Source organism: Colossoma macropomum, unplaced genomic scaffold (genome assembly GCF_904425465.1).
Source record: "Colossoma macropomum unplaced genomic scaffold, Colossoma_macropomum, whole genome shotgun sequence".
Taxonomy (NCBI): domain Eukaryota; kingdom Metazoa; phylum Chordata; class Actinopteri; order Characiformes; family Serrasalmidae; genus Colossoma; species Colossoma macropomum.
Window position 1 is genome coordinate 6,452,142 of NW_023494804.1, and position 13,891 is coordinate 6,466,032.

At 39.4% G+C, this 13,891-nt stretch overlaps 2 protein-coding genes across 2 annotated transcripts; both read right to left on the reverse strand.

Annotated features, from left to right (window-relative positions):
- Nucleotides 1–1,670: 1,670 nt before the first annotated feature.
- Nucleotides 1,671–4,870, reverse strand: LOC118824759 (collagenase 3-like). The gene is made up of 10 exons (XM_036595142.1): nucleotides 4,759–4,870; nucleotides 4,434–4,672; nucleotides 3,968–4,116; nucleotides 3,262–3,390; nucleotides 3,020–3,181; nucleotides 2,805–2,940; nucleotides 2,578–2,711; nucleotides 2,133–2,292; nucleotides 1,954–2,057; nucleotides 1,671–1,840 (listed from the first exon to the last, which is right to left on the reverse strand). The coding sequence occupies exons 1-10, from the start codon at nucleotides 4,861–4,863 to the stop codon at nucleotides 1,746–1,748; spliced, it is 1,413 nt and encodes a 470-aa protein (XP_036451035.1). The 5' UTR covers nucleotides 4,864–4,870; the 3' UTR covers nucleotides 1,671–1,745.
- Nucleotides 4,871–9,153: 4,283 nt separating this feature from the next.
- Nucleotides 9,154–12,440, reverse strand: LOC118824758 (collagenase 3-like). Its single transcript, XM_036595141.1, has 10 exons — nucleotides 12,318–12,440; nucleotides 11,993–12,231; nucleotides 11,527–11,675; nucleotides 10,824–10,952; nucleotides 10,571–10,732; nucleotides 10,356–10,491; nucleotides 10,130–10,263; nucleotides 9,804–9,963; nucleotides 9,624–9,727; nucleotides 9,154–9,510 (listed from the first exon to the last, which is right to left on the reverse strand). The coding sequence occupies exons 1-10, from the start codon at nucleotides 12,420–12,422 to the stop codon at nucleotides 9,416–9,418; spliced, it is 1,413 nt and encodes a 470-aa protein (XP_036451034.1). The 5' UTR covers nucleotides 12,423–12,440; the 3' UTR covers nucleotides 9,154–9,415.
- Between the last annotated feature and the right edge of the window lie 1,451 nt (nucleotides 12,441–13,891).

Below are 13,891 nucleotides of genomic sequence, written 5' to 3' on the forward strand. Positions count from 1 at the left end.
ACACATTCATATGGGCACAACTTCCCCAACTTCTTCATCAACACAATTTTAAAAATAATCCAGTGGTTTTTAATAGACGTCAGCAGCTGAGAAACAGCAAAGATACAGGGCTTGGCAGGATGCTGAACCTGTGAGAAGGGCATTTATTCATTTTTATACATATTATTTAAATATTGAAATTACTGTACTATTTATATATATATTTTGTTTTTAGGTTGGGCTTCACTTGGACTCCTTTGCTGGTTTAAACCCAGTACACTACTATAAAAACTGTTCTTTACTATCTACTATGGGAGAAACAAGTAAACAGTTCTTTAAGTCTTTGACTTTAGTCACTAACTGTCAAATTTCTCAATGTAATGTAAACTATTTAGACTATTCTGTATGAGCTGAATGACTCAATACATTCTTAATGTAGGAATTAAAAGCACAAGTTACTGATGAATAATGAAGCATAAATAAATTCATACAAAATACTTAATACATTTTAAATTCGCACTGTGAAACATGTTGTAATATGTTGTTTTGTTTTGCTTGTTAATACATTTAAAATGTATTGATTATTTTGTATGAATTTAGACATTAGTGTTTTATCATCGAATTCTTTATGTATTGAAAGATTCAATAGAATTTTGTACTCCTGCCTTGAAATAAACATATTGCTGATGGTTAATAATGTGTCCAGTCAACTATGTTACTTGCATCAGCTGAGGGTCAACTATGTTACACCTCATTTTTCAAATTTAAAATGCCTGAAATGGTGCTTCTGATAAGTAAAAAAAAAATCAATTCTTAAAATTAATTTTAAAACATCATTATATATTTGGTAGAATAGAATCACGAGCCCTTAAAATTGTGTTTTACTTGAAGTGCAGGATTCAATTAATTGAATGACTGTTATTACACAGTTTGTCCTTAACAAAGTTGACAAACTGATTAGTAAAAACATTCTTTCCCTTAAAAAAATTTAAAAAATATTAGTTTCTGAAGGAGCACTAAAGGGAGGGCTGTGTTTGTTTTTCTGTTGAGTTCAAATATCACCAATCACTCTGCGAAACTGTATACTGCTCCTTTAAGTTATCTTCTTAGTATAATGCATAAAGCATGTCCACCACCCACATAGTATCTGCTTAGTGGTCGTCTAGTGGAAGTCCTGACCATTGATGAACTGGCTGGATGATGCAGAGAAACAGATGGACTATGGTCGGTAATTGTAGAAACACAGTGTATCTATATAGTAAGTGGACCTGATAAGATGACAGTGAGTGTAGATACAAGGTCGGTGTACGTAGTGAGTGTAGTTCTTTAAGTGTTGAAGTTAAGAACAGCTTATAATGAAAGAGATGTACCACAACAGTTGGATTGGAAGTCTTTTCCTTTTTATCTTTGTATGTTTTCCCTTGGCTTCCTTAGTGCCTTTAGTTTCCAGCAACATAGGAAAATTTGCAAATGTGCATAAAAATCAATCTCACAGTTCTTTTAAATGGTCCATTAACATTTTATTACAATTTTAAACAAATTTTATCAAGGAGTTGCAAGTGATCAAAGGACAAGAAAAATGATAATAAAATAGACAAAAGAACATGTAAAACAACAAAACTGTCTGAGAAATGAAAAATAATTTACATTTAAATCAGTTAAATAAAATATATAACTGAATAATTTACTCAATAATTTACTCTATAATTTAGATGTTGCCATGGCTCTGCTGCACCACTGCCTGCGTGGTATATAGACCTCAATGATTAACATGGTAAAAAGTAGTTGTTATTAAGCACACGTAGGAGTCTTCCATAGCCAAACTCAAACATGCGTGGTCCGCTGTAGAGGTAGGTGAAACCTGAAAAAAGATGAAGTACAAGATGTCAGAATTCTAAAACAAACTGGTTTATTTTAGTCCAATTTGACGAGTCCGATTATTCAGGAGTTTCTTTGAATTCGTTAAATACTGACCCCTGTACTGGAAAGCTGCAGTAACTTTTCCGGTCATTCCTGGGAAGCCGTCTTCCACCCGTTTAGGGTAACCTTTGTCCATCTTCTTTGTGGTCTCATCATAGCTGTAAAATGTTTCCATTAGTTAGTAACAGTCTGTGAAAAAGCTCTGGTATTACAAATATTCTGGTGTTACTTACCTGTAATAACGGTCATTAACAAAGAACAGCGTCTTTCCAGTCTCCTGGTCATAAAGGGCGGCGCTGATCTTCTTCACTTTAGGGGGCAGGCCCATGCTGCTGAGGGTCTTGGGAAACCCCTTTGCAATGTCATAACCATAGAAAGCCCAAACCTTCTGACCTGAGGATCAAGACCAGACATCCACATTAATTCTTAACTAATAAGACTGTGACTTTATATGTCATATATCAGTCATATTGCAACTAGTTCTGACCATACAATCTGATTAGATTAAAAAAAAATACTGGGCCAAGTAGAAGCATAATTTTTTCCTCCATACTTGTATAATTTTTCTGATCACCCACTGCTACAAAACAACAATGGTTGCTTTACTCTAAGCTGCCAGAACTTCAAAGCTGTTGTATAAAACAATACAACATTTCTACTCATGTCCAGTTATCTTACCCTTAATGAGGTACACCAAGTCGTCTGATGGACTCTCATAAGCAGCGTCGATATTATCTGGAGCCTCAGGCCAGAAGCTCTTGATCAGATGTTGCTCAGACTGGTAACTGAGTGGCTGATTACGCCAGAAGAGGCTGAAAAATAGAAATCGGTATCAGATGGTCAGACCTAAATCCTCTTAAGAGATCATGTAACGTCTCAAACTATTTATTTTGTTCAATCTATACCCATTTTTGAAGAAGATCATCTCTCCCCGCAGCATCGTAACTGCATCCAGGACCAGCTTAGGGTCACAGGCGTTAGGGGTGACTGGAGCTGTGGGTTTAGGCTCTTCAGGGTCAACAGGTACTTCAGTGTTTGGGCCTGTTGAATAAAATTCACCTTGTTAATTAAATATTGGACAAAACATGAAGTTACATGTTTGACTTTAATTAGAACTTACCATAGATAGCCTGAATTCCATTGACATCATCTTGGGGCAGAACAAAGGTCTTAACATCTCTGAAGCTGTATGTAGGATACATCAAAGCACCGGGATCCCCGGAATGTTCAAGGCCCAAGGCATGTCCGAATTCATGGGCAGCCACCAGGAACAGGTTGTATCCTGTATGAGACCAATAAACGTTGGCATACATGGCGCTGTATTGTATGTTGTACTGTGAATGTTACAGTGACCATACTTACCATTAGAAGATGAGAAGGTAAAGGACTCATCATCATCAAAGTGGGCATCTCCACCAATGCCAGTACCGGGGAAAAAGGCATGAGCCAAGAAACCATTTGGTCCATCAAATGGGTAGCCATCACCATGATCTGGAAAAAGAAAACATTTGCTTTATTTCTGGAAACCTGAAGATATGAGTTCTGAAGAGAATCTGCCTGTGAGAAATTATGCCATCTTTAATCTAACCCTGCCAACAAGAACTTGGGGGTATATCACAAAGCAAGATTTCTCAGTTTGGCCAGATAACTTAAGCCTAAAGTAAAGCCTGCTCAACAAAAAAGAGCTGAAGGACAGTCCTGTTGGACAGTTTTCAAATTTTGGCTTTAGTTGTCTGACTAACTCAGAAATCCTGCTTTGTGAGAGACTCCTCTGTTCAACAGAGTCTGATGCTGCAGTAAAACAGTAATGTTGCCAGTAAGAGCCCTGCTTGAAAAAACAGCTTAGACCAACATGGCTGGTCACCACCAAGATGAGCATATATTGTGGTTTGGATGCTGGTCAACCAGAAAGATCATGCTAGGTGACCAGCTAAACCAGCACCAGACAATCTTAGACCAGCATGGAATCCATGCTAGTCTAAGCTGTTTTTCAGTGGGGAGGTACCAATATTAATGCCTACAGTTAACTGGAAATAATTCTTTGGTGGGGATCAAACGGGAGACTGACCTCTGACAACGAAGGAGATCATGATGTCAGCTACACCATTGTAAATGCGGGTGAACCTGAGGGGAGTGACGTCAGCCCAGACTTTCAAAGCTCTCTCAATAGAACTGTCCACTTCAGCCTGAGACATGTCAGGAGTGTAGTTCTCAATCCTGTGGTGGAAGGAATTCACAAAACTTGTCTTATTGACCCCTTTAAACAACAGCTTTACAGAAACCTGGACCCTGTTTCTCTAATGAGCCAGACTATGATGACTGTGGGAAGGAGAAACTCTCTAATAGCTTGAGGAAGAAACACTGTTTTCTACTTGGAAGAGCTATCATTAAGATAAAGATACCACTGAGCTAAAACACTGGTCAATAGTCAGTGTCGATACTTTAGTCTATAAATACACAATATACAGATTACAATAGAAACACTGAGAGGAACCTTTTAGCCCTTAGCAACAGGGCTAACACCTGCTAAGTACCTGTAGGTCAGCTGGTTTGTTTTCCATTTGTAGTTTCCAGGAACAACAGCATACGCAGCCACATCTGGAACCCCACAGCGAGGCTTCTTCATCACCTCCAGTGTCTCAGAGTCCAGAGTTCCGGTCACTTGCAGACCGAAAAACTCCTGCATCTCTCTCAGCTTCTCACTCATCTCACTGACCGCACGCCCAAAGGACCGCATGTTCTCTTTCATGTTGTACAACTTCTTCAGGTAATTCTGGTGAAATTGACATGATATGCAGTTAGAAATCTGACTGAATCAAAGCCAGTGCATTTCTAAGCTGCAGTGATTACAGTTCTTACCTTTGCCAGGTCCTCCTCGTATTCGCCAATAGATGGCGGTACTGGACCTGAGTGAGTCTTGATCACCAGGCCAATGAGAATGCAGAGCTGATAGAAAGCCTTCATGTTGCTGCTCTTTCAAGAAGCTGATGCTGTTTGGAGTTCACTGCCTGCTTTTATACGGTAAAGGACTAAAGATTGGGCAACACTTTGAGTCATACAGTGATGAAGGATGAGGAAGGAAATCCCAGATGACTGATGGGCATAAATTCCCCTAAATAGATTACAGTGACTGGGCAACAGTCTTTGGTCCAATTTCATTTCATAACAAATATTGTTTTTACCTAAACACGTGTGTTTATTTATTGTGTAGTCGAAACATAGCTATAATGTTCATATATCAGTCTTTACTTGATTTTTTAAAAATGTTTTATTTAGGAAGATAATAGAAAATTAATAAAAAACTTAATGAGTGATATTTTTTATGTGAAATCTGAACATAACTATGATGATCATTTATGACTCTGTATTTAAAAATTAATTTAAATATGTTTTGCTGAAAAAAGTAAAGGTAATATGTGCTAAAATTATTTTTATAAGTCAGGAATGACTAAATGAATAATTTATTTTTATGTCATTCCATGATCCGCCCTATTTAATCACTCATAAACGTGTAAACTGTTAACCCCATAATGATCCTCCCACTGTCCGAAGACATGCAGTCAGGCCAATAGGACACACTAAATTGCACCTAGGCGTGTGTGTGAATGTATGTGTCTGTCTGTCTGCCCTGCAATGGACTGGCGACCTGTCCAGTGTGTATCCTGTCTTCCGCCCAATGGCCGCTGGGATAGGCAGTGATTATGAGGTATACAGCAAAAATATAGCCTTTTTATTCACTATCCAAAACCCCCAGTGAACCTACATGTGTCTTCTGAAATTTTATATTTAATAGTAAAAATGGTAAAATAGACATAAATCTGAAAAAATATACATTTACTTTGGGGACTATTTTGCCTCACAACACCCCGCATGTACCCCTCCACCACAAATGGATTAAAATAAATGGTTTAAGATACATTTTTAGTCAAAACTTTATCACAAAACTTTCATAAGACAACATGTCAGACATCAAGCAGTGAATTCATAACCATTTCATGTAATAACTTTCTTTGAGGGAGCTTTCAGAGGTATGAAACTCTTCATACGTCTGGTTCCTATCACCACCACTGTGAACAATTCTGAATTGGCAAATTTCTCTACAACAGAGTTTGACTCTGAATGACTTTGTTTACATCTCAATCATTTAATTATGTAGAATATTTTAAAAACTGGTGGACTTCCCCTTTAATGGCTGTTTTGACTGAAAATAAACAAAGGGTGGTCTGTGCCATGAATAGATTTTAATGAAGTATGCTTTAGGCCAAAACTATATCTCAAACTTATAGTAAAACAGGGAGTTGTCAGAGCCATTAAGCTCTTCAGACGTCTGGTTCCTATCACCACCACTGTGAACGATTCTGACTCACTTCAAACCACTGTGGAGCTTAATGATTTAATTATGCAGAATATTTAAAAGATTTCAATTTAATGTCGTATCGGTCTGATGGGTAAAGACTCCAGACAGACTGTACTGATGACATTTAGATGCTTCATTTCGTTCTAAAAAAATCAACCAAGTAGAGCAAATTAGTTGCTCAAACATCTTTTGTTTTCCTGCACTCTGTGGCTAGTTTGGCTGGGAAACTCACACTGGCTTAAAAATCACACATCAGCTTCCTTCGTCATCTGTCATGGTGAGATGAGACATGACCATACAGTTCATTGCGCAGGTTACTATGTGCATTCTGTGGTTTCTAGTGTGACGTCACTGAACACAGCTGGTCTCATATTCACGCTGCTAAAGGAAGCCCCCCTCAGCAGGTTTGAACTTGTCTTCTATGTTGAGTTGTTTACACTTTAAGTCTTTGCTCAAGGCAAAGAGACACTTAACAGTTTAAATCTCCTGCAGCTGGACACTGACAAAGAACACTGGGACCAACTGGGCACATTTTCAGTTTGACGCTGTATCCGCTGACGTGATGTTCGTCATTAGATTTGAAGCTGGAAGAGGTTTGATGTTCATATTGAAACTTTGAGAAACCCCTAATAAAGCACTTCTTCCCGGTTCAGGTTGTACATCCCCCCCCAAGCTATATGCCGACTCTGTAGACAGGAAACTTTGTTTGGGTACATACTGTCTTCACTTACTGCCTCGTGTTGCATGGATGTGTTGATTGGTTTGAGAAGCATCCAGTGACGAATGGTTCGTCATGTAAACTGAGAATGCTGATTAGTCTGGTTGGGTACAGTAGTTCTGCAGTTTGGTTCCCTGATCTGTTCTGTCATGATTTTGTTGACATCATATGACATCCATTAGCGTTTATAACTTGTAATAAATGGTTGTATTTCACTCTCACAGATTAGAGAGAGACGAGCTGCCCAGCACAAGTTTACCTGATTGCTGTTCTGCGATTCACTCTGTTTTGAGAAGAGAAATTTAACAAAGCTGGAGAAACTAGGGAAGAGAAACTTCCATTGTGGACAGTCAGCTCAAAAAATGGGATCTTCGTCAACATTTCACAAGTGTTTAACTTAATTTAACAATTCACTGTCAAATCTGTAAAAGGTTCTCCTGGATTCTGATTCAGATTGTTCAGGTTTTGCTATTACATTAAACCTATAATCTTTAATGTAAAGTAAATATAGAGCAACCACACTAAACAATGACCAAATTCCAAATAATCTATTGTTTTTAGAAACCTAAAGGCAAAAAAAAACAAAAAAAAACAAAAAGTCTAAGTGCTACAATTTTTGCCACTGCAGTAGTTAACTGTGCATACTTTTAGCTAGGATGATAGCTAACCAGCCAACTTACAGTATCTCCTTTATTATTAAGCTGGTTAGCACACTGGGCTAACTTTCTGGGCATGGGTGCCATACCTGACCCCTCAGCTGTGAGAGGAGGTCCCTGCACTCAGAACCCCATATATCAGAGACAGCAGCAGAGAAAACTATGGCTGATATGGCCATGTGGGGCCTCTACAACGGCGCGATGACTCTCCCATTGGACTTGGTCCAGCTCTGCTGGAATGAAGGGTAGTGAAGGGAAGGCATACAGCAGTTCCCTTGGCTTTCCTGCACCAGAGTGTCCTGACCCAATGGGCTGTCCTGACCTCGCTCTGAAAACCACAGTTGGCAGTGAGTCGTGTTCGATAAGGTGAACAGGTCCACCTGTGCCACCCAAAAAAGCAGCAAATAACTATTTTCTATGTAAAGACATAGTGGAGTAATGACTTGATGAGAAGAGAATCAAGTCCCACCCCCTCTGAGTGTGTTGTAATCTGAGCTTCTCTGTTTTTTTCTTTTCATAGCCGGTCCAGCCGTGTGTGCATATTAGTGCGGCCCGGTGAAAACGCTGGCTCTCCCCATGTTTTGTTTTGCCCTCTCCAGACAGTGACCACCCACACAGCATTGTGCATGCACCATTTAAGGTGTAACGGGAACATTTAAACAAGAAGCTGACTTAAGCTTTACTGAGAGTTGAAATGAAAAGGCATGAGGAGGTCACTCCTGTTGGACAGGTGGGTAATGGTAACTTATTTTGCACAGAACCAGTAGTTCAGTATTTTGTCCAGTTTGCTAATGTTTGTGATAGCAGCTGGTAAGTTTCACAGCAGCAATTGTAGCGACAGTCTGCTAACCCACATCCTAGCTAACGTTAGTTACATTACTTGCTGTGTCATTGTTCAGTCTAATGTTGTATCATGGTATTTGTACAATGATTGCAAAGGTTTTTATGGCCACAAAGACCTAAACAAGTGTCATTCACCACACAGCAGTGTGTGTCCATGGATTTGGGGTGCAGAGTTTTTAAAGGAGCACTGAAGGGAGGGGTGTGTTTGTTTTGATGTTGAGTTCAAATATCAACAATTGTTCTCCAGAATTGTAGACTGCCCCATTATTTTCTAATTAAAATGTACAAGAGCATGTCCACCACCCACAAAACATCTGCTCAGTGGTGGACCAGTGGAAATCCTGACCATTGATGGGCTAGTTAATGCAGAGAAACAGATGGACTATGGTGTGTAATTGTAGAAGCACAATGTATCTATGTAGTAAGTGGACCTGATAAGATGACAGTGAGTGTAGACAGAAGGTGAGTGTACGTAGTGAGTGTAGTTTGCAGAAACATAAGTGCTGAAGTTAAGAACAGCTCATAATGAAACAGATGTTCCCTGTTGCTTCAACAGTTGGATTGATGGAAGTCCGTTCCTTTTGTTTTTATGTGTTCTCCTTTGGCTTCCTTAGTGCCTTTAGTTTCCAGCAACATAGGGAAAATTTGGAAATGTGCAAAAAAGATCAATCTCACAGTTCTTTTAAATAGTCCATGAACATTTTATTAAAAGTTTTAAAAAAGTGTCTCAAAGAGTTGCAGGTATTTAAAGGACAAGAAAAATGATAATAAAATAGACAAAAGAACATGTAAAACAACAAAACTGTCTGAAAATGAAAAATAATTTAAATCAGTTAAAATAAAATATATAACTGAATAATTTACTCAATAATTTACTCTATAATTTAGATGTTGCCATGGCTCTGCTGCACCACTGCCTGCGTGGTATATAGACCTCAATGATTAACATGGCAAGAAGTAGTTGTTATTAAGCACACGTAGGAGTCTTCCATAGCCAAACTCAAACATGCGTGGTCCGCTGTAGAGGTAGGTGAAACCTGAAAAAAGATGAAGTACAAGATGTCAGAATTCTAAAACAAACTGGTTTATTTTAGTCCAATTTGACGAGTCCGATTATTCAGGAGTTTCTTTGAATTCGTTAAATACTGACCCCTGTACTGGAAAGCCGCAGTGACTTTTCCGGTTATTCCTGGGAAGCCGTCTTCCACCCGTTTAGGGTAACCTTTGTCCATCTTCTTTGTGGTCTCATCATAGCTGTAAAATGTTTCCATTAGTTAGTAACAGTCTGTGAAAAAGCTCTTGTATAACCAAATATTTTGGCGTTACTTACCTGTAATAACGGTCATTAACAAAGAACAGCGTCTTTCCAGTCTCCTGGTCATAAAGGGCGGCGCTGATCTTCTTCACTTTAGGGGGCAGGCCCATGCTGCTGAGGGTCTTGGGAAACCCCTTTGCAATGTCATAACCATAGAAAGCCCAAACCTTCTGGTCTGAGGATCAAGACCAGACATCCACATTAATTCTTAACTAATAAGACTATGACTTTATATGTTATATATGAGTCATATTCCAACTAGTTCTGACCATACAATCTGATTAGATTAAAAAAAAAATACTGGGCAATACAACATTTCTACTCATGTCCAGTTATCTTACCCTTAATGAGGTACACCAAGTCGTCTGATGGACTCTCATAAGCAGCATCGATATTATCTGGAGCCTCAGGCCAGAAGCTCTTGATCAGATGTTGCTCAGACTGGTAACTGAGTGGCTGATTACGCCAGAAGAGGCTGAAAAATAAATTTGGTATCAGATGGTCAGACCTAAATCCTCTTAGGAGATCATGTAACGTCTCAAACTATTCGTATAATTCAATCTGTACCCATTCTTGAAGAAGATCATCTCTCCCCGCAGCATCGTAACTGCATCGAGGACCAGCTTAGGGTCACAGGCGTTAGGGGTGACTGGAGCTGTGGGTTTAGGCTCTTTAGGGTCAACAGTTACTTCAGTGTTTGGGCCTGTTGAATAAAATTCACCTTGTTAATTAAATATTGGACAAAACATGAAGTTACATGTTTGACTTTAATTAGAACTTACCATAGATAGCCTGAATTCCATTGACATCATCTTGGGGCAGAACAAAGGTCTCAACGTCTCTGAAGCTGTATGTAGGATACATCAGAGCACCGGGATCCCCGGAATGTTCAAGGCCCAAGGCATGTCCGAATTCATGGGCAGCCACCAGGAACAGGTTGTATCCTGTATGAGACCAATAAACGTTGGCATACATGGCGTTGTATTGTATGTTGTACTGTGAATGTTTCAAGTGTAAACACATGTTCATTCTCACCATTAGAAGATGAGAAGGTAAAGGACTCATCATCATCAAAGTGGGCGTCTCCACCAATGCCAGTACCAGGGAAAAAGGCATGAGCCAAGAAACCATTTGGTCCATCAAATGGGTAGCCATCGCCATGATCTGGAAAAAGAAAACATTTGCTTTGTTTCTGGGAACCTGAAGATATGAGTTCTGAAGAGAATCTGCCTGTGAGAAATTATGCCATCTTTAATCTAACCCTGCCAACAGGAACTTGGGGGTATATCACAAAGCAAGATTTCTCAGTTTGGCCAGATAACTTAAGCCTAAAGTAAAGCCTGCTCAACAAAAAAGAGCTGAAGGACAGTCCTGTTGGACAGTTTTCAAATTTTGGCTTTAGTTATTTGACTAACTCAGAAATCCTGCTTTGTGAGAGACTCCTCTGTTCAACAGAGTCTGATGCTGCAGTAAAACACTAATGTTGCCAGTAAGAGCCCTGCTTTAAAAAACAGCTTAGACCAACATGGCCGGTCACCAAAACCAATATATATGCTCATATGCTTGTCAACCAGCAAGACCATACTAGGTGACCAGCTAAACCAGCACAAGACCATCTTAAACCAGCATAAACCAGTTTAGACCTAGTCTAAGCTGTTTTTCAGTGGGGATGTACCAATATTAATGCCTACAGTTAACTGGGAATAATTCTTTGGTGGGGATCAAACGGGAGACTGACCTCTGACAACGAAGGAGATCATGATGTCGGCTACACCAGTGTAAATGCGGGTGAACCGGAGGGGAGTGACGTCAGCCCAGACTTTTAAAGCTCTCTCAATAGAACTGTCCACTTCAGCCTGAGACATGTCAGGAGTGTAGTTCTCAATCCTGTGGTGGAAGGAATTCACAAAACTTGTCTTACTGACCCCTTTAAACAACAGCTTTACAGAAACCTGGGCCCTGTTTCTCTAATGAGCCAGACTATGATGACTGTGGGAAGGAGAAACTCTCTAATAGCCTGAGGAAGAAACACTGTTGTCTGCTTGGAAGAGCTATCATTAAGATAAAGATACCACTGAGCTAAAACACTGGTCAATAGTCAGTGTCGATACTTTAGTCTATAAATACACAATATACAGATTACAATAGAAACACTGAGAGGAACCTTTTAGCCCTTAGCAACAGGGCTAACACCTGCTAAGTACCTGTAGGTCAGCTGGTTTGTTTTCCATTTGTAGTTTCCAGGAACAACAGCATACGCAGCCACATCTGGAACCCCACAGCGAGGCTTCTTCATCACCTCCAGTGTCTCAGAGTCCAGAGTTCCGGTCACTTGCAGACCGAAAAACTCCTGCATCTCTCTCAGCTTCTCACTCATCTCACTGACCGTGCGCCCAAAGGACTGCGTGTTCTCTTTCATGTTGTACAACTTCTTCAGGTAATTCTGGTGAAATTGACATGATATGCAGTTAGAAATCTGACTGAATCAAAGCCAGTGCATTTCTAAGCTGCAGTGATTACAGTTCTTACCTTTGCCAGGTCCTCCTCCTCCTTGCCAATAGATGGCGGTACTGGACCTGAGTGAGTCTTGATCACCAGGCCAATGAGAATGCAGAGCTGATAGAAAGCCTTCATGTTGCTGCTCTTTCAAGAAGCTGATGCTGTTTGGAGTTTGCTGCCTGCTTTTATACGGTAAAGGACTAAAGATTGGGCAACACTTCGAGTCATACAGTGATGAAATATGAGGAAGGAAATCCCAGATGACTGATGGGCATAAATTCCCCTAAATAGCTTACAGTACCTGCGCAACACTTTAGCTTTAGTCCAGTTTTATTTAATAACACATTGTTCTTTTCCTGACTGATATTTATTTATGTGAAATCTGAACGTAGCTATGATGATTATCTATGACTCTGTATTTGAAAATGAATTGAAATATGTTTGAAAAAAGTAATAAAATTATTAATCCTTTTTTATAGGCAAGGCATGACTATATTAATAATTTATTTTTATGTCATGCTATGATCCACCCTATTTAAACACTTTTAAAACTGCTAAACAGAAACCCGACAATGGGCAAATTTATACAGAACTCACAATTTTGACTCCATACTGACTCCAGTTGCTTTGTTACTGGTCGAAATAACAACTCCTCTAAAACACTTATAATGTATTTACTACTGTTCATTGTCTCTAGCCATGTGTGTAGAGGTCAAATATCAATTTCTGCGCTGATTTTTGTCTTTTAAATCTACATAATTCCATTGTTGAGATGTAAGAAGTCATTCAGAGTGGTTTGATGTGAAATGGTTCATTGTAGGGAAACTCACAGACTCTGATTTCTTTACAGTGGTGGTGATAGGAACCAGACGTCACAACACAAATATAGCCATTTTCTTTACTATCCAAACCCACCAGTGAACGTACACGTGTCTTCTGAGTTGTTATACGTAATGTTGATGGTTTTTATTGCTACACCCTGCATATACTGTGCAAAAGTGAGGGACTACCCTTCATTTAATTATTTTTTAGTCAAAATGGCCATTAAGTACAAGTTATTCATTGTTGAGGAGGTTAGATACAAGATAATCCACTTGCATAAGGACGGAGAAAGTCAAAGTAATATAAGTTAAAAGTTTCTAAAAGTTTCTAAAACTGGATTCCTAACAGCTGCCTGAAACACCTGGTAGATACCAAAACTGTCCCCATCAGATAAACAGCACTTAAAGCTTTCATCTGTGTGAGAGAGGAGAAAATCAAGCTGCTTCAGATCTGAAAACATCCACAGGTGTTTCTGTCCATCCTTCCACTGTGAGAAGATGACTCAGTGCTGTGGGTCTGAAAGGAAGTGTAGCTGTTCAAGAAGCCTCATTGAGAAAAGGAGACAGAGACATCAAACAAAGAAGCTGTACAATGGAGTGACCACCCCAGAGTCCAGACCTCAACACCACTGAATGTGTTTGGGATTATTTGGATGGTGAGAAGCAGAAAATACAACCACAGAATAATACAATCAAGGCTGAACTTTGGAGGTTGAGAGAAATATCTTAACTTAAAGCAAACCTCCTAAAAAGAATGGAAGCTGTAATAAAGGTAAAGAGTGG